The 23355-nt window shown below is 44.4% G+C and overlaps 1 protein-coding gene and 1 long non-coding RNA gene across 3 annotated transcripts in view; both read right to left on the bottom strand.

Moving 5' to 3' along the window:
* LOC310659703 (transducin-like enhancer protein 1) overlaps positions 1-18293 on the bottom strand; it is a 74807-nt gene extending 56514 nt beyond the window's left edge. For both annotated transcript variants that reach the window (XM_083403427.1, XM_083403426.1), the window contains exons 1-4: positions 17292-18293; positions 16289-16389; positions 14241-14304; positions 13810-13854 (exon numbers count right to left, since the gene is read on the bottom strand). In XM_083403427.1, the coding sequence (XP_083259553.1) occupies positions 13810-13854; positions 14241-14304; positions 16289-16389; positions 17292-17315 (234 nt within the window). In that variant the 5' untranslated portion in view covers positions 17316-18293. The remainder of the gene's footprint in view (positions 1-13809; positions 13855-14240; positions 14305-16288; positions 16390-17291) is intronic.
* LOC310659791 lies at positions 217-12957 on the bottom strand. The gene is made up of 3 exons (XR_014503010.1): positions 3479-12957; positions 2281-3224; positions 217-2134 (listed from the first exon to the last, which is right to left on the bottom strand). It is a non-coding gene; the product is annotated as an uncharacterized lncRNA (long non-coding RNA).
* Positions 18294-23355: the final 5062 nt, after the last annotated feature.

The following is a 23355-nucleotide window of genomic DNA, read 5'->3' on the forward strand; positions in this document are numbered from 1 at the left end:
AGTGCTTTCGAACTGCTAGGTTGGCAGGCGCTGGGACCGAACAACGGGAGCGCACCCCGCCGTGGGGATTCGAACCGCCGACCTTTCAATCGGCAAGCCCTAGGCACTGAGGCTTTTACCCACAGCGCCACCCGCGTCCCTACAGCAGTGGTAAGTGGGACCAAATGCAAAAGTTGGCAAAGCATTGGATAGTTCCGTACTGTCCGTTACACTCCAGTCATGCAACAAATGCAAGAGGTTTCTATGAACATACCCCCAGACTCCTACCAGGCAAAGGAAGAAGCATTATCACAGTTCAAGGATATACTCCAGCCAGGTTATGGCTTGCGGGAGAGTCCCAAGGACCCAGCATAAAAGTTTGGAGGGCCATGTTTGAACACCAAACCAACCCTCTGCCTGCTGTGCTAGCGGGGAACTCCAAACACATTCAACAGTGGTACTTCATTCTGCTACATGCACAGACCAACCATGATCTTGCATGTGAAGAAGATTGGCAAAATTTGATTCTCGTTTGACAACAGATTCTTAAATATTGAAAAACGAATCACAGATGTTCTTCGTAACCAATGATCCCTGTGGTACATTAGCAGCAACAAACAACAAATCCAAGACAAACAGCTGAGAAGTCTCACCCTCGATTCTGGGGGGTTTTAATGCCAAAATCAGGATGTTTTCCTATCGCAAACAGCTTCTCATCAACATACGCGCCAATCTCCATAATTTTATCATTGTAAACTCTCAACGAAGGAGGACTTTCTTTGCCTAGACAGCCAAGCCCTAAAGTGATAAAAAGAAGTCCAAAGGAAAACAGGCTGCACTTCCTGAAACGTGGGAGACATTCTGCCTGGACAGGAAATGGAGGGATGCAGAGAGAACTGGATTTTCTCACTGTCATAAAATGCAACTCAATTATGGTGATTAAGCAGCTCACCATTAAAAGCTCTTTTACCTCCAGCTGGTTATCCTGAAGTAAGCAGCAAAATATGTTTTTAGAAGACAAGAGGGGGTAGGGACACAATAAAACTTATTCTCTCGGCCAGAACAGGCATGTGGGTGACAAAATCTAGTCCCATTCACCCAACTTCACTCATGAATTTATGTTTTCCTCTCTTCTCAAGGTGATAAAAGCTATCTTGAAGTTCTAACTTAAATGAGTGGTGTGCAGATTTCAAGTTTGTGGGATCTAGCTTGTTTTTAACTAGATTCAGGAAGCAGGTGGGTTGGGGAATCATTTTTTTGTCATTATTAAACAATTAGGAGCAAAAATTTGAAGATTTCCTGGAAACAGCTCAGAGATCTATCAGTACAGTTGTACCTCGGATCCCGAACGCCTTGAGAGGCAAACGTTCCAGCTCCCGAACGATCTAAAACCGGAAGTGAGTGTTCCAGTTTTCAAACTTTTTTGGGAAAGCCAAACATCCGGCGTGGTTTCTGCTATTTCTGGCATGCCTGTGCAATCGGAAACCAATTGAAAGCCGTGCCTTGGTTTCCGAACGTTTCGGAAGTCAAACAGACTTCCGGAATGGATTCCGTTCCACTTCCCAGGTATGACTGTAGATCCTGATCTACCTTCCGCCCACCTTAAAATCATCGAACTCTCATCCCCAGCTAGTGAAGAAGCAAAATGTGTATATTATGGAGCATGCATGCATAGGTCTTATGAAAGTATGAAATTTCTAAAACATCTTAATAAAATCTTTGTTGCATAATTACAATGTAACATCTGACAGCCGCTTCTCATGAGGCGAAAAACATTTCCTTCATGCACTCTGTCCTCCTTGAACACAACACTTTGCTTGTAATTGCTCAACTACCTTGGAGAGAACTTCAGATCAGCGTGGCTGTTAGCTATTTATAAACAACAGTGTGCATGGCACATTTTGCAAATATTTCCTCACACATCCCTTTGGGTTGTTTTTCACACCTACTGGCAAGGGTGTGCAAAAGTCACAGAATCATAGAATTGTAGACTTGGAAGGCACAGGCATCAGCATCACACACACATGGGTGACATAATTCCCCCCCCCCCCCAAAAAAAAATATATGAGGCACAACTCGGCACCTCTGTATGCTGAAATCATTTGAAAACAAACCTAAACTTGGGAACTTGGGAAGCAATTTCCAAGAGGTCAATCTAGCTGTGCAGTGGCGTAGCGTGGGTTGTCAGCACCCAGGGCAAGGCAAGTAATTTGCGCCCCCTAACCCGTGGATTTGCACCCCCTAACCCTAACCCCCAGATGTTGCGCCCGGTGCGGCCCTGCACCCCCTACGCTACGCCACTGTAGCTGTGGGATCTGTTGCGCAATCTTTTGGCTCCAAAACCCAAACTGGAGTTTGCCTTGGATTAGAAGCAGTGCTGGCCCATGGTGATCACCTATCAAATTGCTCATTTGGGACCAATTTACATTTATACACGAAAGTAGGGAGGGGAGGAACTGAAGCAGGCAGCATCAAGGGGGTGGCACACAACTAAGCAATGTACTGAAAGTATATGGGAGTAAGTTTTGCATATCATCTGAGGGGAAGCAACCACTGAAGAAACGTGCAAGTCACACTTCCTGTTACCTCTGCGTCTTTCAAGTTCAAAGCTGCCTCAAAACTTCATAACCTTTTCCTTCCACATTTTGGCACATCAGCAAAAGCACCAAATGCAAAGAGAGAGAGAGAATTTAATAACATCTAGTCTAATTGCCAAGCCAACATCTCTGCTGGCTTGGTCATGTACACAGAATGGAAGATGGCAGAATCTCCAAGGACATGCTCTACACGGAGCTGGCTTCAAGTACCAGTCCCACTGGCAGACTAACTATGTATTACAAAGATGTCTGCAAACATGATGTGAAGGTTGGCAACATCAACACTGCTGTGTGGGAATCCCTGTCAGACGACCGCAGTGCCTGGAGACAGTCAGGTCATGCAGCCACAGCAGTGGCCAGAGGAGGAATGCAGAGAGAAGAACTGCCATGGACACCATCTTCCCCAGCTGCAACAAAACATGTCTCTCCCATACTGGTGTCTACAACAGGTGCTGCAACCTTCCAACAACTTGACTTCACCCCCAAAGGCACGCTCCTCCATTATCTCCCAAGAAAGACAGATGCAAACCAACAACCAAGTCTAATTATTTACTTCTGCTCCACAACCATTGTGCTTTACTTAATTTTATAAGATTAATCAGCTGCAGCCATTTATCAGGTCTTACTCATGGGGATATCAACTAGTTTCTGTTGCTCCAGAGAAGCGGACACGGAGCAATGGATCCAAACTACAAGAAAGAAGATTCCACCTAAACATTAGGAAGAACTTCCTGACAGTAAGAGCTGTTCGACAGTGGAATTTGCTGCCAAGGAGTGTGGTGGAGTCTCCTTCTTTGGAGGTCTTTAAGCAGAGGCTTGACAACCATATGTCAGGAGTGCTCTGATGGTGTTTCCTGCTTGGCAGGGGGTTGGACTCGATGACCCTTGTGGTCTCTTCCAACTCTATGATTCTATGAACATTTTATCTGACTCACCACAACATGTGGTAAGACTTCTGACCATCCTTGAACAAACAAAAACAAAAACAAAACACCCCACAATCTAGCACTTGCCACAAGGCTAAACCTCATCTGCTTATCCAGGAAGCAGTCTTTTAACTCCTATAAGAATCTTTATAATCTCCAAACAAATCCAGTTGCTAAATAGTGCATCTGCTGAAAACAGAAGCTCTATGTATATCTTACTCATGTGAAGGCATAACAAGGGTCCAGACTGGAGCAGTCCTATGTTTAAATCACACCTCTGACACCAGGTGGTTTTTTAAAAATAAAAACACACACCCAACAATCAACCATGCATAGTATGCAGTGGCCTATATAGAGCCCAATGTGGTAGCTCCCACTGGCATTCAAAGGCTCCGCGTGACTGTATCACTTGGTTGCAATCATGTAATGCACAGTTGTGAAAGATCTCCTGGCATAAGGGCAGGGCTAAAAGTGCCACCTCATTCTGGGCTGTACTTGATTGTGTCTTGCATGCAAGTAATGTATAGCTGGAATTACATCTTAGAAAACACTTAGAAGAAAAACTATAAGAAAAAAAGGCAATAGAACACATTCAGAAATATTTTAGCGACACTTAATAATGACAATTAGAACCCCAATGTTCACCAACATAAGAGTTAATTCTTTACTAGAAGTACATATAAAAGCAATCATTTTAAAAATACAGTATGACCCTCTAGGGTATTGGAAAAAGAAATCATCATTAAAAGGACACTATTATCACCTAATTGAAATGATACATTCAGGCTTGCCACAGAACCAGCAACCAACTGGACTTAATGCTCTGCTTGTGCTATAGAAGACCCGGCAAAATAGACATGAAAACTCCATCTGAATGAACAAAATGTTCTTCTTGCCATTTACACTGTGTAACAGTAATCCACCAGGGAATAAAGGTCAAGGCTGCACTTTTGGTCATTACTGAATCATTTGAGATGATCTGTGGTGAGGAAAATCGAAGGCTGCGAGTATGCAGCAAATGGCTTGACCTCAGACCAATTTTAGTCTCCATCTGTCTAACAGACATGAGGATAAAAGCTCTTTATAGGGTGTTCTTAGATTTTTTTTTTTTTTTTTTAAAAAAGCATTGCAAGCCAGGATTCAGCCTGATAGAACATTAATAAGGAAACGGGAGCCTTTTGTGCAATTGGAACACACTTCGATTGCTGTTCTTTATTATCTGAAATACTCCCATTTTTCAAAGTCTCTTTTCTGAACTTAAAAAAAATGTTGAGACACAATGATTTGGAGCAAAAGATACCAAGTGAGGAGTGTTTCCAGTTGCTGGGTTGGGAGAGGAATAAATAGCCAATTCCTGTATATGCAAGTTCCCACTAAGACTGGCTCCAGAAGGCAAGGGTGAGGCTTTAAGGCAAGACAGGAAGCAGTAGCAACCTCCCAAGGCAAAGGGGCATCATGCCTTACTCTCATGCACTGTGCTCACTTGAGCCAAGCCAGTTTGTTTTATAGGTTTCCTATGTTCAGAAGTATCTTCAAGTCAAACAAAAGCAGTCAACATGTGCACAGCCAAAGAGTTATAGTCACAGTGAAATGCTGAACATGCTGGTAGTATCTGTAGCCCATTTACTTTTCAGGACCTGTAGGCAAAGTTGTTTCATAGTTAGAAATTGAGTATTCAGACATTTGAACTTGCTAGTTCCCTAAATATCCTGCCATATGCAACCATTACTTAATTCCCCCTCCCTCCAATACACATGCATTATTAGCCTCCTTTAAGGGGAAAAAATCCTGCTAAAATATGCTAGTCTCTTATTTTGGCAGTGACAGCAACACATTAAGAGGCAATGTGCCATTTCAAGAAGTTTAAGCCCCCACAGTATATCAATGTCAAACAACAGCATGTCAAACTAAGATTCAATTCAGGTAAGTGCCACTGCCAAATGTTCTTGTTCCCAGACGTGCTTTAAGATTATTTTTATTGCTTAAAATTTAATTTGTTCCAACTCACGTCGCCATGACAACATTGGCTAGCCCTGCAAATCATTTGGGTAATTGGATATCTTATCTCTCTATTGCTCTCAAATCGAATGATTCTGCTAGAATTGTAACAGCCAATCAAGTTTACAGGCCTCCTGAGTAATAGACTTAGAAAAGTAGCCACATTCATCTCCTATTTACAGCCATATTAACCATTACACACACAAAAGCCATAGAAGGTGGCCTTCAACTACATTTCAAGTTATCAGGGCTGTCACCATTAATATTATCATCAACAGAAAGGGGTGGGAAAACTTACTCCAAACAGATTAAACTCAACTGATAAACAGGAATACATATCCATTTCAAATGAGCTTTGATCAGGTGCTGTCTAGATACATTTGCAACAGCAACACATCACTTCAAACTTTCCCAGCCTCCTGACATCCAATGTAATGACTGCATTCACATAACAGGACGGCAAATAGCATTATCAGCCCCCACCCAGCATAGAAATTCAGATCACCACGTTTTGACTAGCATGTGCCTTTGTGTTTGTCTGGATAGCATTAATGTGAGTGGATGCCAAACTCAAAAAGGGATGCCCATTGTATTATGCTCCTCTTGTCCTTGTTCATTATTCTGATCCAGTTAAAACCAGAGCAATTTGATTCAGTGGATTTAATTTTCCTAACTGGCTTGTGGGTGGTACTGTTAATTGTTCACCTTTTCATTTATTTTCAAGCCATGAGAGTTCTACTCTTTGTGAGGGCTAAATTACACTAGGTTAGTTTCCAAAAATAAGTTTCACTTCCATAAAGGAAACTATGGGTAATGTCACACGTGGCAAATGCAGACAGGCACATGCCTCTTTTGTCACTTCAACAGGCCAACCGGGGATCCCCAACATTTGTGAGTTTTTCTCTCTCCCTCTATACACATTTCTGAAGTTGTCACATGACTTACACAATACCTGTGCAGGCATATGAAGCAAGTCTAAGTTCACTTATCTTCACATATGGTACCCCTTTCTCCCAAGTAAGCTTATAAGTGTAATTTACTATATACTCATGACTGGTACTGATGTACAATAGTACTATCCCCCCCATTTCATTCATTAATATACTATAAGACTGCAAAGCAGTTTACAAAGAAAAACAAAATTAAATACAGCACATAAAAAACAACACCCATAAAGTTGGTTTCCACTCACTCAATACCCACATGAATTCTACATCTATTACCGCCATCAACCTACCCCAGCCCCCACAAAACACTCTCAAAGGTTACTGATCCCAAGAATTCTTGTATCCCAAGAATACAAAAGACCGCAGCACAACATTAGCAGCCTGGATGCTTAGAGATTGAAACCAAATTTAATCTGGGACTCCACCATCATCAATGAAAGTCTAACATGGTCACCCATTCACACTGGGGTTGGTGTTGAAGGCAGAGGAACTAAATTCTCACCCTAGTTTGCAGCTCCTACAGAGATGTGACAATCCGTCAGCCCCTTTTTACCCTAGCACAGCATCACACACCCCACACTCTGCCAAAACACAGTAATAAAGAGGATAGGTCCCTTGCCCTCAAGCACCCCAAAACCTTGGCGCAGCAATGTTTGTAACATTTGTTAAAGGTGTTGGTGGGCCATTAAACTGTGCTCTGCCCTTCAGCCTATCCACTATGCTACAATATTATATAAAGAATTTAATTAAAGGTTTCATTCCTTTCTGACCCTGTTCACATCCCCAGTCATATTTGATTCATCTGACGGAAGAGAACTGATGCCCATTAAAACCTTATGACATAATGTTAGTCGGGTGGCACAAGAAATAATAGTTTATCGGCTATAGTTCGAAAATACATTCTTCCATTGATAAGATAGTTTACTTAAAATGGTTATCTAAGTGCCAATACATAGTGACTTCAGTTGACACTCTACTGAATGTGTGAAGTACTTGCACTTAACAATTCTGAAACTGGGGTAATATAAAGTAATATGAAGGCACTGCCTTGCATCTGATCTGCAAAGATCATGTCTTGTTGAAAGAACAAACATCTATGAAGTTACCCTAAGTCTGCTACCATATGCATATAGCTGCTTGCATGAAAACGGTGCTAAAATCAGGGAGGTTTACTTTTAAGTAAACATGTATTTGACTGGGCTGCAAGTTACATGGTGCATGGTGCATGGTGGCTAAGAGAAGCAATGTCATGGATAACTCTGGGAGCCTATTCACAGAACCACTGTGGGTTATTATTTTCTTTTTTTATAAAAAAAGAAGTGTGTGGAATTTTGCTCTTGTCCATGTGAAACTGAACTTGTCACCACAAACAGATTGGTGACAGTGCTCACTGAAGCTCATTCACACAACCAGCTTATTTCAGGCAATTTCAAAGAAAGCCAAATAAGCTAAAGAAGTCCTTGTAATAGCTGGGAGGGGTATATGTCTTGCCCCCACATCTCCTAGGCTTAACTGAATGCCATCTTGACCAGGCAGCAAACAAAGACCCCTTGTGCTTTGCTCTCTTTCTACTAAACTGAAAGCTACCTTTGTGTTTCCACTCACTAATCCATAGAAGCCTTTCACATGGCACAAAACAGAGGTTGCAGCATTTTGTTCCCTAAATCAATTTTCTTCTCAGCCATCCACTAGATGTTCCAGCACAGAGAAAGAACAGTCCTTCCCTTCTAATTCAAAAATCCATACTGCCATTGCCCTTGCAAACTGCTAAACAAGCAGTATTGGCAATTCACTTGTGTTCAGTAATATATTTACTGCAAATCCCAATGGCTTGCCTCCTAATGCAGTTTTCTATTGTGTCTGTTCTTGTCAATACACTGACTGGTCACCTTATTCCATAAGCTGCTTTGACCGACTGTTTACCCAAGATATCAAAAGGCTGAAAACGGAACAAAAAACAATCCAGTGTGGCTTGATTTTCTGTCCAATCATTTTTTAAAGCCTTACGACATAAGAGCTGCCACTTAGCCAGAGGTTTGTGTCACTGCTCCAGAAGCATGGCCCATGGCAGATCAGCCATGTCCTACTTTTCATCATTTCAAATCAGTCTTAATTGTTTAGATTGCCCCAATTAACCACAGTAAGACTGCAGGTAAGAACTCTTTACACACTGCCAGCCAAACCTCTTGCTGAGGTTACAAAAGGCACATCCAACTGTCACACATTTCAAGAGAAGGTCGCCCCTCAGAGCCAACTCAAACATTTGGAAGGGGAATGCAGTGCTGTCCTCTACTGTGCCCCCCCCCCAAAAAAAATATATGCAGTGGATTGCTTAATAGAAGAGATTCACTTTTCAAGATCTTCTGGTGTGTGAAAAGTCCTGTTAAGGACTGAGCAGCTGAAGAGTGGTGGTGCTGGAAATTTTAATTTGCAGAGAAATAACAGCTGAGGGGCAAGATTTTAACCCTTGCTCTTTTTTCAATATTCCTCTGCACCACCTCTGCCCACCATTGGAGTTCCCAGATGTGGATTTCCCCCCTGAAACATTGGCTCTGTGGCCAAATGCCTGTCTAAATCCCTGAGCCAAACTAGACTGGGATGCGCTCTTCAGCACACCAGTGTTAAAAAAATATGTTCAGCTTAATTCCACAAAGATAGAGAATCAATGCATTCAGCAGAAATTCAGACAACATTTTATGACAGCAATTAAAATGCAGCAGCCAAAGGAAGGAGAAATTATCTTTAAATATGTTCTAATTATAGCCTGAGCCTGGATCCTCATGATTGATCCTCTTCCCTACAGAACAAATTTCCTGCATGTAGAAAACTCGATATATTTACTGATATCTAGTTTACTAGGAAGGTGAGCCTTCCTCCATTATCTCAGCGAGAACTAGGTGAACACTACTACGCCTCTTAAGAAAGGCGTAGAGAACCAAGGAAGTCTCTTGAATGAACGGTAGATCTAGCGAAGTGGAAAAGGTGCAGCCACACTGGGTGCAGATTTTCTGGGGTGCTGCAACTAAGATATCCAATGGAAGGCGAGAAGTGGGGGGCAGATTTTGGCACCGCAGAAAGTGCCACTGAAGTTTGAGAAATCAAGGCCCGCCACCGCTTAAATTGTCACTCTGTTTAACCCACTATTGTCAACATCCACTACTGATGATTTAATGAGCAATCAGGAAGAGATTTTTTGCAGGAAGAGTCTTGCATACAGAGAGCTTTATGAGTGCTTCCTTAAACGAAGGAGAAGAATAGTGCTGTTAGCAGTATGCACCGTTTTTGAAGTTGCAATTATCTGGAAGTGAGAAGGCAACAAGCCAGACAGAAAAGGGGGAGAAAACATAGAAGGGCAGAGTGACAAGCTTGCCTGAAGGCAGGTCAGAAAGATCATAGCAATCTACCCAAAGCAGACAAAGGCCCACCTGTCAGTTTTAGGATGGCTGGAACTCAAACACTGTAGTAGTTTATATAGTCTGTCAGTGGGTTCAGCAGTGATCAATCTTTCTTTGGCCGACTGCCACTGAACAAAGGCTTAATCTTACACCTAAACAATTTGGGTTTTAACACACGAGAAGGTTTACCTTCTGGTTTACTCTGAAGGCCAACAGACATGATTGGCGAGAATGACACACAGAGAATGCTTCCTGTGTGGCTGATAATAGTCAAGAAAACTCTGCAACTTGGCACCAGCTTTACCACAGTAACCACTGCTAACCCTGACTGCTATAATGAGCAACTCTTTTAAAAATGAATTATTGGCATGAAACTCATACATTTTACAGCTTGCTTCCTAGAAAGATCTACATCAGGTTTCGATGGAGTACAAGCTTAGTATTTCCAAACGCAAGCTAGGGAAAAACCTAGTTGCTGCATATGAAAAAGTGTGCAGTTAACCGCAAAACACTCAAAGTCAGCCAGGTGGTTAGTCCTAATATCCCACATAGCAAAAAGGGTGTTTCCTTGGAAGATGGCATGTTTTGGCTATCTTTGTACCAGCTAAAAATTCCGATTCATGAAAGAAGAGCTCAGGATCCAAGCCAATGCGGGGATGGAAGATGTTTCATGGTATTAAGCTGGTTGTATAGGCGCTGCTCTGGTTCGCCAGAAGTGGCTTAGTCATGCTGGCCACATGACCTGGAAGCTGTACACTGGCTCCCTCGGTCAATAAAGCGAGATGAGCGCCGCAACCCCAGAGTCAGCCACAACTGGGCCTAATGGTCAGGGGTCCCTTTACCTTTATAGGCTAAAGTGCAGTGTCAGTTTAGCTTTACTAGGCAAAATATGCCTGAATGAAGTATCTTTTAAAGACCTCTGAAAAATAGATTGAGACTGCATTCCTACACACACTCACTGAGAAACAAGTCTCACTGAAATCAAGAGGAGGGGGGCATTTCTGAGTAACAGGTAGAGGGCTGACTTCTCTAACCTAGCTAAAGCAGTTTACGACGTTTGTAAGAACAGGAGCTAGCTACATACCAGGTGTACACAGAAATCCCAGCATTGCTCCTTGAAATGGGCAGCATGGAAGGACCATGAAAGAATCACACAGTGAGGATGTAATAGTGGCTGCCCATATCAGCTCCCCATGACTTCTAAGAGGGGACATGGCGGAAGCTGGGCAACAGGATACAGGCCACTGGCCTCCACACTTTTATTGTCAAGACTCAGTTTATAAAATCCATCAATTATACAGGTGGGATCCTTTCTGCTACTGTCTGCAGCTTCTGGTCCTGCAGAAATCTCTGCTAAAGAGGAGGGGGGAGAATTTACACATATTCCTCCTTCCTGCTGCTGCTCCTCATAAAGTGTGTTCTAGGTGGCTGAGGAACGCTCTGGTACAGCACGGAAGGGGTTTAGGGGGCAATCACAGAATATTGCTTCCCCTCTTCTTCCATTTGCAGAGGCATACATTGGAACAAAGCTATTCCTCAAGCAGAATGACGACATTGAAATCCATCCTGGGAGAAGACTGACAACACTGAAAAGCAACTACAAATGTATGCAATAAATAACTTTTCTCCTTGAATTGACAGTCTGGATAACGTGTGTGTTTTACTATATTCAGGCTTTGTTAACACAGGAAGGCATGGAGGAAAATATATCTGGACCATTTAAAAACACACTAGATGCAGGCCCCGTTAACATTAGAGCTTAGTGACAAACTTTCCCCATCACTGCATTTTTCAGTATATATGTATAAAAAAAGATGTTGTCAGAAGTGACAACTTTTGTGTCCCCTGATGATGCCTTGCTAAGCATTTGGTTATAAGCCATAAAGCAGGAATAATTTCAGCCTGTCAGGAGTCTAGCTAATGCCCAGTTTCCCCCTAGAGAGAATTCCTGTCAAACGTAATGAGAGCTCTGAAGGCCTTCTCTACAACATAATGAGCACTTAGGCCATGCTGGTGATCAGCCAGCAAAAAGCATCAATTTGAGCCTTGCTACACCCCAGGGGCTACACATCACCAGTTTTAATAAGAATTATGATTACTCTCCACCAAATGCCCAAGAACATACTGTCCATGTTTCAAGATCAGGGAGTTTCCTCCCCACTTTTCAAATTTTTAAGATGATGATTTGGACAGACTTGAGAAGTAGAACTTCACATTTTTCAGAAGCGATTGCTTAGCTGGGGCATGGATTGGTTTCAGTCTGTGAAACTGAAACATGGGTTTCTTTATTGGTTTATACAATGTAAAGAGTACGCAAACTTCTACAAAAGGCTTAAAACATTTTCTTGCCAATTTGCAAGCGATTTGTTGGCAATTTATACTGTAGCCTAAAATATAGTCTCTGCCACAGGTAATACCATCCTGCCTATAAGATGCATGCTAAAATAAAAGAAAACAAAGCTATTATAGTAAATACACACATTAAGGCGAAAGCAGAGGCCTCAGCTCCAGGGCTCTTTAATTTAGGGGGTTTAATCTTTAAAAAGTGAAGTCAGTTTTCAATCCATTGCTCCAAATTACACATTTTCTTCTGCTCTACCAGAAGATAATTTAATGTCAGTTACAATGTTAAAGTACTACCAATTAAGCTCACAAAGCCCATGATTTGTAACAAGCTGGCTGCATTTAGACCTCTGTTAAATAAAAGGTGTCAGCAAATAGCAGCTTAGACATTTTTGTTTTTCCAAGAAAAACTTTAGTATCTGTATCAACACAAGACGAGTAGTTTCAAAAGAAATACAGGCAACAAAATAAAGAGCGAGACTCCAGGAAAGGCGTGTTGTTGCTTTTTCCTAAAATTCAGCAATACATCCAAATACTGAATGCTGCCAGAGTGTTTATGTGAATGAATACTTTGAATGCAAACATGTATTACCAAATGCACTTTCTATAGCTAAAAAGCATCTACCTTTGACACAGTGATAACTTTGCATTACCAAATACGATGTTCTTACATCCAATGGATTTTACAGACAAAAAAAATCAAAGAGTTCAGAGTTACAAAAGCAGAATTCAGCACTGAAACACACTTGCTTAATGGAAGCCTTTGAATATACTGAAGATGTGAAGCCTGAACTAATCAATTTCTTTGCTGTGCCCTAGCCGGTCAGCCATGCTCTTTAATTTAATGAAACAAGAGTTTTAGATGAAATAGCACATATACATCAAGAAAGAATCGTATTGTTGCACTTTGAAATGTGTCCAACTGTGCAACTTCATCTAATGATAATTTTTTTAAGAGGCCATCGATTTCTAAAAGACTTATTGTACCAGCATCTTGATGAAAAAGTGGATGTCAGCATATCTACAGAATACTTACACCCTGCCATTAATGCTTTCTTTGGCAGACAATAACTACTCAATTGAAGGTCCTTTGGGCTGAGCAATCATTTAGCTTTTCTTCTCTTATGAGGTTCTTAGTGCCTTGTTCCACTTCAATACTCTTTTTATTCACCATTATAGTGGCCATAAGTGTGAATTTTATGGGAACTTGCAAACTCAGTCATAACCAAGAGCTTTCCAAGTCACTAATCTTTTCATGCTTTTAAATTGCTAGGATTTGAGCAACCATCAACATATGCGCTTGGACATAAGAGACTGGTTAGGCAGACCCAAGATTATAACGTGGAGTTTTCTCCTAGAAATTGGTTTCCTTGAAAGCACTTAACTTGAAATATTTTTGAAGAATCTTTTAGAACAGAGTAGCAATCATAACTCATTCGTATTTATGCCAGGCCTCATATGGCCAACTGGTAGTTTATAGAAAAACTATGCATTATACTTACACCATTCCCCATCTCCCATTTTTGATTTCATCTACATACACTATGGCTTTTTTAAAACTACAAACATTTTGCACCACAGCACTCTAGCAGTTTTGCAATTATGTATCATATCAATTTCTTACCTGTTTGTGCATTTCAATATTTAACCCATATGACATTTCATAGTACTATAAAAAAGGGAGGAAAAAAATATGTTAGAATCATGCAAAAGGCAGCAATGCACTTACAAAACTGATGGCGCAGGCTTGTTCAATCTACTACTACAAAAGGCAATAGATAAAATTGTAAGCAAGCAGGCTTTGACTTAACATTAGGAGAAACTTCCAAACAGGAACAGCTGCTCAACCGTGGGACTGTCTAGATCATGGGCTCTCTCCTTGGCTGGGGCTGTTTAAAGAGAGGACACTGCCTGGAATAGTTCCATTCTGCACTGCAGATCCTTCACTGAGCGTGGGGCTAGGGCTAAGCTGGGTGACCTCCTAGGGGTATTCCAATGCTATCATTTCTGTGTTTTATCAAAACAAATAAGGAGACAAGATTGTATTGTATTTACCATCACGTAGTGCCTTTGCATTTCTGTCTTTTCACTTGCCAGCTTCTCACATTCCAACTTAAGGCTAGGAAGAGAAAAATATATTTTTGAAATAAAAAACAAACAAACCACGACACAGGTATTTTTAAGTATGTCAATTCAAGTATTTGCCATTGCTTGCATTCTGAAAAGAAAGTTGTTTGGAGACCTGTCATAATATATCACAGTGTAAATACAGAGAAACTGTAGCATACTGCTTTAATATGGAAGATCAAGCTCAAATATGCAGAGTACATAATATCAACTCAGAACAAATTAAACACACATTTACTCAGATGATGTATAGAAGCCATGGTTCCAATAGGGATCTATGATTGTTAGAGGCTGCAGTGTAGTACAATTCCTGATTTCTTGCCAGTGTTAATATTCAGAAAGTTAGTACATCTATCCCAAAGATAAAACACTATAGAGTTCAGAATAATTATAGCAGTTTACATCTTTACATGTTCTTTCTAAGCAATCACTTTAAAACAGCAAAAGCTACCTTAAATTATATACTATTTATACTATACTACAGTATTAGTACATTTCCACCTAGTATTGCACTATAAAGTTACCTGTTTAAAAAACTAAGAAAGGAATAAGTCAGTATGAATTTACATAATCGAATAGCACCTAAATGATAGCTAAATATCGGCCTTTCTCAAAATTAACATCAGTTAAAACCCATGCATGCTTTTCTCCTATAAAGTGGACCATAGTGTGATTTAAGTGATGCCATTAAGAGATTACAGCATCACATGTATGCTTAACTACACCAGTAGTTGATGCCTTTCAACTGGAAGTAAAGCCACAATAGGATTCTGTTCACATTTACTGTGGAGAGGTTGGGCTACCCGGCTGCAATCTTATTTGTAAGCAAGTCCCAGTGAACACCACTGAATTTCCTCTGAAGTAAGCATACACAGGGTCGGGCTGTCATGCATAAAACTCTAACATGCAATGAACCCCAAATGGAAATTTACTTCTCCCATGTCTGGGATTACAATGAAAGTGTGTTAATTCAAAATGTAAGTCTATAGGCCATCAAGATAAATCCTTTAGAAACTCAAACTGTTTTGCTGCTTCTCTCTCTCTCAAAGGGTAATTGCAGTGGTGTGCTAGAATACCTGATCAGCTCATACTATCTTAAAACTTTGCTGTCTCAGAATACTACTTATCTGAATTGGCTTGATCTTTTGAGTTAGGAGAGTTAAAACTGTGTACACATGAACCTCAAGCTAAATAACATGATCTCAGTATGTGTGTTTGTTTTGTTACAAACTAAGATAGTACGCTAACAAACCAAGTCTAGGACATGTTTGCTTGGAAAAGCCCTACTGATTTCATTAGGACTTGCATACGGTAGACTTACCTCACTTTTATACCATATCACTTTCAATACCATATCTGCTGTTTTGGCTTTGCGTATTTACTAAGAAGTGAGTCTCACTGCACTTAGTGGGAGTTACTTCTAAGTGAACTTGCACATGATGAAATTATTAGCGGGTATGTGTTCAAACACCATTTTGTCAAGGCAGGAAAAACTGAACCCTTTACTAACAGCGGTGACAAGTTCCTAGTATCCAGAGGCCTGTGTTTCCCAAACAACAGAAGTTTAAATCGATGTTTCAACCATTTAGTAGTGGAATGCAGGAATATGACGACAAGAATACACTGGCTGACCAAATGTCAACTCAGACTCTTTCAAAACTTTCCAGAGCAAATATTGACAGTTCCTGTGTAGTTCTGAAAGCACATTCTGGGGGAGGGTGGGTTACGTTCACCTGAACTGAAGAGCCTATGTAAAAAAAATGGGGGGGGGGGGTTTCTGACCATTGTTTTTAAGTGAGTGACAGCCTTAAACTGACTCCACACGCCACCACCTGGGCACAACTACAAAGTACATTTTGAGCAAGCAAAACACACCCCACTGAACAAGCATGCAGTGGAGCAGCTTGAAATCCCCAAAACAGACGTGGCCTACAGAGCCCAGGAAGGCAGGAATGAAGGGACCAGGCCGCACCCACCTGTGATACTGAGCTTGAAGGAACTGGAACTCCTCTTTGATTCGGTCTAGAGATTCTGGGATGGTAAACTTAAAAGGCTGTCCTGAAGCCTGGTGTGGCGTCTGGAGGTAGAGCAAGAAAACAAAGAGTTAGGAGGAATCTGTGTAGATAAGAGGCAAAGTCAACTCTACAACTAAAGTCCAACTACAGAGCACAACCCAAGGAGACAGCGGCCAGGGGGACATGACACTTAAAAAGTGGGGGGGGGGCCTTCAAGCAGCACTGGGGAAACTGGGCCTTGTTGTTGAACTCCACGCCCCACCATCAGGGATGAGGCAAGCGGGCGTCCAGCAACCTCTGGAGGGCCACAGGTTAGTTACCTGGCACAGAAATGTCCTTTTGGAGATTCACAAGTATTTCTCCATGGTCACCTGTCTGGTGCTTCTTCCCTACCTTTTAAAAACCTGCTGGTCAAGGGTGCCAACTCGGGGGTCCATGACACACCATTTGAATGGCAATGTCCAACAACTTGGGGGCTCAAATGTTTTATTGGGGGGCTGAAGACCCATCTGCTCCTCCTTTTCAAAACAGTTTTGCAAAATGCTCTGGGAGCTCCTCAGAGGCAAGATGCTGTCTCCAGGAACCATCATCTCAGGAGACACTTCGGGGGGCGTCTAGGTTTCACCGGCAAGGCTTTTCTTTGGGGGGTGGGGGGAGAAGCGCCGGCTGCCCGTCTCTCTTATCTAGCCCCGCAGTTGGGCTGGAAAGCGGAGATCGACCAGAGCAGCAGCCCCCCCCCCCACTCCCCGCCATTGTCGGCTGGTAGACAAACAAGTCCCAGAATAAACAAAGGAATCGGCGGGCCGAGGGAGCGAGCGAGCCAGGCGCGGGCCCGCCAAGTTCCTCCGGCGGGACGGGCAGAGTTCGCAGGCGGGGAAGAAGCGACCTTGCACGCACTTTGCCCGGACGGGGGCGACCCCAGGGGGGGGAGAGACAGGCAATCGGGGAGAGGGGGGGCACTTACGGGATGCCGGCTCTGCGGAAACATGACTCGGGCTGCTGCTGCCGTCGCTTTGCTCCTTCGCAGCTGAATGGACGAAGTTTAAATCCCGAGGGGAAAAGCGCACCAAAGGCAGCCGGAGGGAGAGGAGCGGGACCGGGAGCCCCTACTCGGCCTCGCGGCTCAACTGCACCATCCTCCCGCCGCCGCCGCCGCCTCGCTCCAGCCTGAGCCCAGCCGCTTCCTTTGTTTGGAGGGGGGGGGATGTCACCGGGGAAGGGGAGCCCTGGCCGGGCAAGGGGGTCGCTTCTCGTCGCGGTCGTCCGTGCTCCTCCTCCTCCGACGGGGCGCCTTCCTCGCCCGCCCACCCCCCCAGCCAAGAAATCTCCTTTCCCTCCTCTCTCCCGGCTTCAAACTTGCGCGGTGCACTTGTAAGACCCCAAACTCCCCGGCGGCAGCTCCAGCGATCTCTTCGCAACTCGAAAATCCAAGGGAGTCAAGTCCGACGGAAGGGCAGTCCCGCTACAAAAGGCCACGCGGCTGCCGGGAGGGAGACTCGAGGCCGGGGCGCGCACGGGACGCGGGGAAGGAAAGGGGGGTCGCGGCGCTGGATGGGGCGCGCAAAGCCAAGCGGCTCCAGGAAGCGGGGGATCCAGCCGCGCCCGGAGAGGGGCCAAGGGAAAAGCGCCCCCCGCCTGCCCGCCCCCACCAGCCCCGCTTCAGCCTCGCTTCCTCTCCGCGCAGCCAGGCGCCGCAAACGGGACCAAAAGGAAGGGACGGGCTGGCTCCGTAGGCCCGCCGCGCATCGGACGGCGCCGAGCGGCCTCCGCACTAGAGCCCCGCCAGGAAAGGACGGAGCGGCGGCGGCATCATCCCCGCTGGCCTTCCCGCGCGGCCTCTTCTTCTCTCCCGTCGGCCTCGCTCAATCCCGGTCCAAAGTTCTCCCCAGGATCCCTCGAAGAAGAAACATCCAGGCGGAGCAGGCGATCGCCCTCCTCCTCCTCCTCGTCCCGCCGCAAATATAATCACAAGGCTTTCTTCTCTTCCGTGGAGACCAGATCGGCGCGTAAGGAGGAAACTCCGCGGGACGCGCAGCCCAGCTCGGCGGCGGGATCGCAATAAACGGGACACAAAGTATCCGCCCGCGCTGGTTACATTAACACGCGGTTTCACACTCCTCGAGCTAACCAGCCCCTCGGCCCCGCCCCCGGAGAGGGGGAAGAGGGGCGGGCGCCCAATCGCCGGCTCGGGAACCAACGTGGGGCCGTGACATCAGGCCAATGGGAAGCCGGCGCTGGCAGGCCTCGCCTCCCCCCTTCTCACTCTCCTCCCCCCCCCCCGCCTTGGCTAGGAAGGCTTCCTCGCGGAGCTGCAGGACCCCTCCGAGCGAGCCAATGGGAGGCGGCGGAGCAGGCAGGCAGGCAGGGAGAATGGGAAGGTCGGGGAGAAGGAGAGTGGAGAGGCTGAGCTGTCAATCAAAGTAACGTGGGCTTTTGAGAAAGACGCGGGGGGGGGAGGATGGGCTAGGCGCTCCCTCTCGCTCTCTCTCTCTTTTATTATTATTATTCCTTTACCTTGCCCCGCTCTCTCCAGAAATCTGTGAAAATAACACAGAGAGATAAATAATGCATCCCTACTCCAGGACAGGCAGGAGCTGGAGTCAGATAGATGCTGCCCTGTTTAAGCTAATGGAGGAACGAGGACCATGATGTTGCCTTGGAGGGCGGCGTGTTCAGAGCGATCTGTATCAAAGTTTCCTCCGAACAACTCCTCTCCAGGGCTTCAGAAAAATGTAGCCTCCTCTCACAACGGTTTTATCTTTAATTTGTCAGAAGGCTCTCCGTGTGTGTGTTTACTGGAGTACCTACGTAGCCAGAAAGGGTAACGAGTCACTTTTTGAGATCTTAAGTGTATTTAGCCAATATCAGGTCTTAACAGTTGGTCAAATATTTATTTTATTTTTTTACCTGATCAACGGCCTTTGAATTGAGGCCTATCTGTTTAGGTGATAATAAATAAATAAAAGTACTCAACACAAGGCCACACCATTCTTTGCAAGCTCCCTATAGAGCCCAGCGTTGCCCTACTTTTGAGAACACCAAAGGCATGTTTGACCTCTGATGTCCCCGCTATCTCTGCAGGCATATTGGAAGTTTTGTTCGTGGGATAAAGAGGAATTTAGGCAGCGGCTAACCCACCAGTAATGAGTTTAAAGAGACTGTTGTTGATAGGATAGGCTCGAAATCCCTGTTTGGGTTAAAAAAAACCGCAGTGTAAGCAAAAGAGCTGTGGATTTAAGTTACTAAATGCAACGTAGTGGCATTCTGTCCACAGTGTTCCATAGAACGGAGGCGTAAGAACCAAGGTACCCCCTCGCCCAGCTTTTTTTAAAAGCCCAATCACTTTCAGCAAGACAGTTCTGTGTGTACATTTAAAAATACAGCCCGAGAGTCCAGTCCTACCACTGTTAATTTGGCCACAGTAACAAGTCCTTTCTTACGACTAAACCTAGCAATAAATTACACTCGACTTCAGATAGACATATAAGGTGCCCTTTGTGGAAGGAGAATGCTATGCCCGGGCTTATTTATATACCGCTTTTGGGGCAAAAGGCGCCCAAAGCAGTGAAAAACACATTAATATAAAAGAAGTCTACAATAAATCAATCAAAACCATACAAAATACCCATAAATCACACCGGATATGTGTTAGGAACTCCAGCAAAACCCTGCAGCAAGAAACAGAAAAAGCATCAATTAAGGCACCCCTATCTCTCTCTCTCTCTCTCTCTCTCTCTCACACACACACACACACACACACCAAACACACAAACACCCCTAGGGTACACACACTCCTTCTCCCTCTCTCACACAGGGAACAGGTTCCACTAACATGTTCTCACCCTAAAGCAGAAACCACTTCTCTGTTGCACTGCAGCCAGCCAGCTAGCCAACAAAACACTCATTAACTCCACATTACAAAAAACAGAGCCTACAGGGGGGAATAAACACAGATCTACAAACCTAGCATGCAACACCCAGCCCTCTCCTTTCTCCCATGATGATGATGATGATGATGATGATGATGATGATGATAATAATTTATTTATACCCCACCCATCTGGCTGGGTTTCCCCAGCCACTCTGGGCGGCTTCCAAAAGAATATTAAAATACTGTGATACATCAAACATTAAAAGCTTCCCTAAACAGGGCTGCCTTCAGATGTCTTCTAAAAGTCTGGTAGTTGTTGTTCTCTTTGACATCTGGTGGGAGGGTGTTCCACAGGGAGGGTGCCACTACCGAGAAGGCCCTCTGCCTGGTTCCCTGTAACTTGGCCTCTCGCAGTGAGGGAACCGCCAGAAGGCCCTTGGTGCTGGACCTCAGTGTCCGGGTAGAACGATGGGGGTGGAGACGCTCCTTCAGGTATACTGGACCGAGGCCGTTTAGGGCTTTAAAGGTCAGCATCAACACTTTGAATTGTGCTCGGAAACGTACTGGGAGCCAATGTAGGTCTTCCAAGACCGGTGTTATATGGTCTCGGCGGCCACTTCCAGTCACCAGTCTGGCTGCTGCGTTTTGGATTAGTTGTAATTTCCGGGTCACCTTCAAAGGTAGCCCCATGTAGAGCGCATTGCAGTAGTCCAAGCGGGAGATAACCAGAGCATGCACCACTCTGGCGAGGCAGTCCGTGGGCAGGTAGGGTCTCAGCCTGCGTACCAGGTGGAGCTGGTACACAGCTGCCCTGGACACGGATTTAACCTGTGCCTCCATGGACAGCTGTGAGTCCAAAATGACTCCCAGGCTGTGCACCTGGTCCTTCAGGGCCACAGTTACCCCATTCAGGACCAGGGAATCCTCCACACCTGCCCGCCTCCTGTCCCCCAGAAACAGTACTTCTGTCTTGTCAGGATTCAATCTCAATCTGTTTGCCGCCATCCTTCCTCCAACCCCATGAGGTTGTGGGGGACAGGATCCACAAGAACAAGCTCACATACTTGAATGTGAAACAACGGTTCTTAGCATGGCCACCAACAAAAAATTGACTTTTCATACAACTTCACACTTTTACATATTGGCCTATTTTTAAAAAAAAAAAAATCAACAAATCTAAACTCAAAAAAGGGCACACCACCTTTTGAAGGTTGCTTCACCACATCATCATGCCAGCAGGATGTTTTATAGCTCATGTCCAGTCCTGAAAAGAGTCACAGCACCCCCCGTGGCCTTGCCAAGGAGCTGGTCTTTGCTGCAGGTGTTTCTCAGCTAAGCAAGAAAGGTTACTGGGTGGTGGGGTGTTCTCAGTAACAAATCTCTACAGCCAGCAAGTGTCAGTTTCCTAGCCTGAGAGGCACCATGTCAGCTGGGTGTTTTATAGCTCAATAGGCCCAGTCCCAAAAAGTCCCAAAGTCCAGAAGTCACAGGTGATAGGTTGCCTCAAACGCCTAATAATAAATGTATCAGTTTGTAGATCAAATTCTTCATAAGCGTAAGTGGCTCAATTCACAGTGTGCTCCTGGGTCAGGATTTCTTCATATACTAATTTTGCAAGGCAATACAATTTTACTCAGGAGTAAAATACATGGCATTCCGCGTAATTGTGCACTGAACTGCAGCCTCAGAAGTTGATGAGAGTGCCTCACTCTTCATACTTAGCAAAAATGACACCGTTTCTGATCTGGAGGCTTATAATCTAATTATGCCCACTTGCTGATTTTTGTGTCTGCTGCAATGTCCAACACTTATGTTTCTAAGCCTCTGCTAAAGCAGTATTTGCTCTTGCATTCAGCTCACTTCCACAATTAATAATTCTGAGATCTTATCTAAACAGGAAAAATGTGGTATGATTAAAGTCTACACTGACTTAATGATGCCCATGTTATATTGGGCACTGCGGAGCAGTTCCTTTCAGGCACTGCCATGAGGATGCAATGCAAGAGCAGTCTTTCTTATTATTTTTAACTAGCTAAGTTCTCAACAGAGGGTACAAAAAGAGAGCCCTATTAACGAAACAAAAAGAAATGTGGAGAGAATCTTTCCATGTATGGCATCATTGCTAGTGAAGACCCACCCACCTGTAGGCTGGATCCTGCAAATAACTGAACACTTTAAGACCAACTTCAAAGTTCCTAACCAGGCTGTTAGTATACTTTCAGTATACAGTGGTGCCCCGCAAGACGAATGCCTCGCAAGACGGAAAACCCGCTAGACGAAAGGGTTTTCCGTTTTGGAGGTGCTTCGCAAAACGAATTTCCTATGGGCTTGCTTCGCAAGACGAAAATGTCTTGCGAGTTCCTGCGATTTTTTTTCGCTCCCCACCCCCTTTTTCTAAGGCACTAAGCTGCTAATAGCCTTTTAGCAGCTAATCCGCTAATCCCTTAAGCCTTTAATAGCCGCTAATAGCCGCTAAACCACTAATAGCGCTAATCCGCTAATCCGCTAATAGGGTTGCTTCGCAAGACGAAAAAACCGCTAGACGAAGAGACTCGCGGAACGGATTCTTTTCGTCTTGCGAGGCACCACTGTACCTGAAGGAGCGTCTCCACCCCCATCATTCTGCTTGGACACTGAGGTCCAGCGCCGAGGGCCTTCTGGTGGTTCCCTCATTGCGAGAAGCAAAGCTACAGGGAACCAGGGAGAGGGCCTTCTCGGTAGTGGCACCCGCCCTGTGGAACACCCTCCCATCAGATGTCAAAGCGATAAACAGCTACCTGACATTCAGAAGACATCTTAAGGCAACCCTGTTCAGGGAAATTTTTAATGTGTGACATTTTAGTGTATTTTTGGTCTCTGTGGAAGCCACCCAGAGTTCCTGGGAAACCCAGTCAGATGGGCGGAGTACAAATAATAAATTATTATTATTATTATTATTATTATTATTATTATTATGAACATATTTTTGAGTCCTATAAAAGGTTACCATGACTGTCAGTACAGTACATGGGCTGAAGTTCATAGCAGTATCAATTCTGGATTGTCCATGCAGCCAGCCCTATCATTAGCTGCCTCAGGCGCCAGATGCTGGGGTGGTGCATTGATGCCACTGTCCTGACCACATTTCTTATCAGCCCCCTCTGGCCTCCCCTTCTGC

This window comes from Podarcis tiliguerta (assembly GCF_965153285.1).
Source record: "Podarcis tiliguerta genome assembly, chromosome: 11".
Lineage (NCBI taxonomy): Eukaryota > Metazoa > Chordata > Lepidosauria > Squamata > Lacertidae > Podarcis > Podarcis tiliguerta.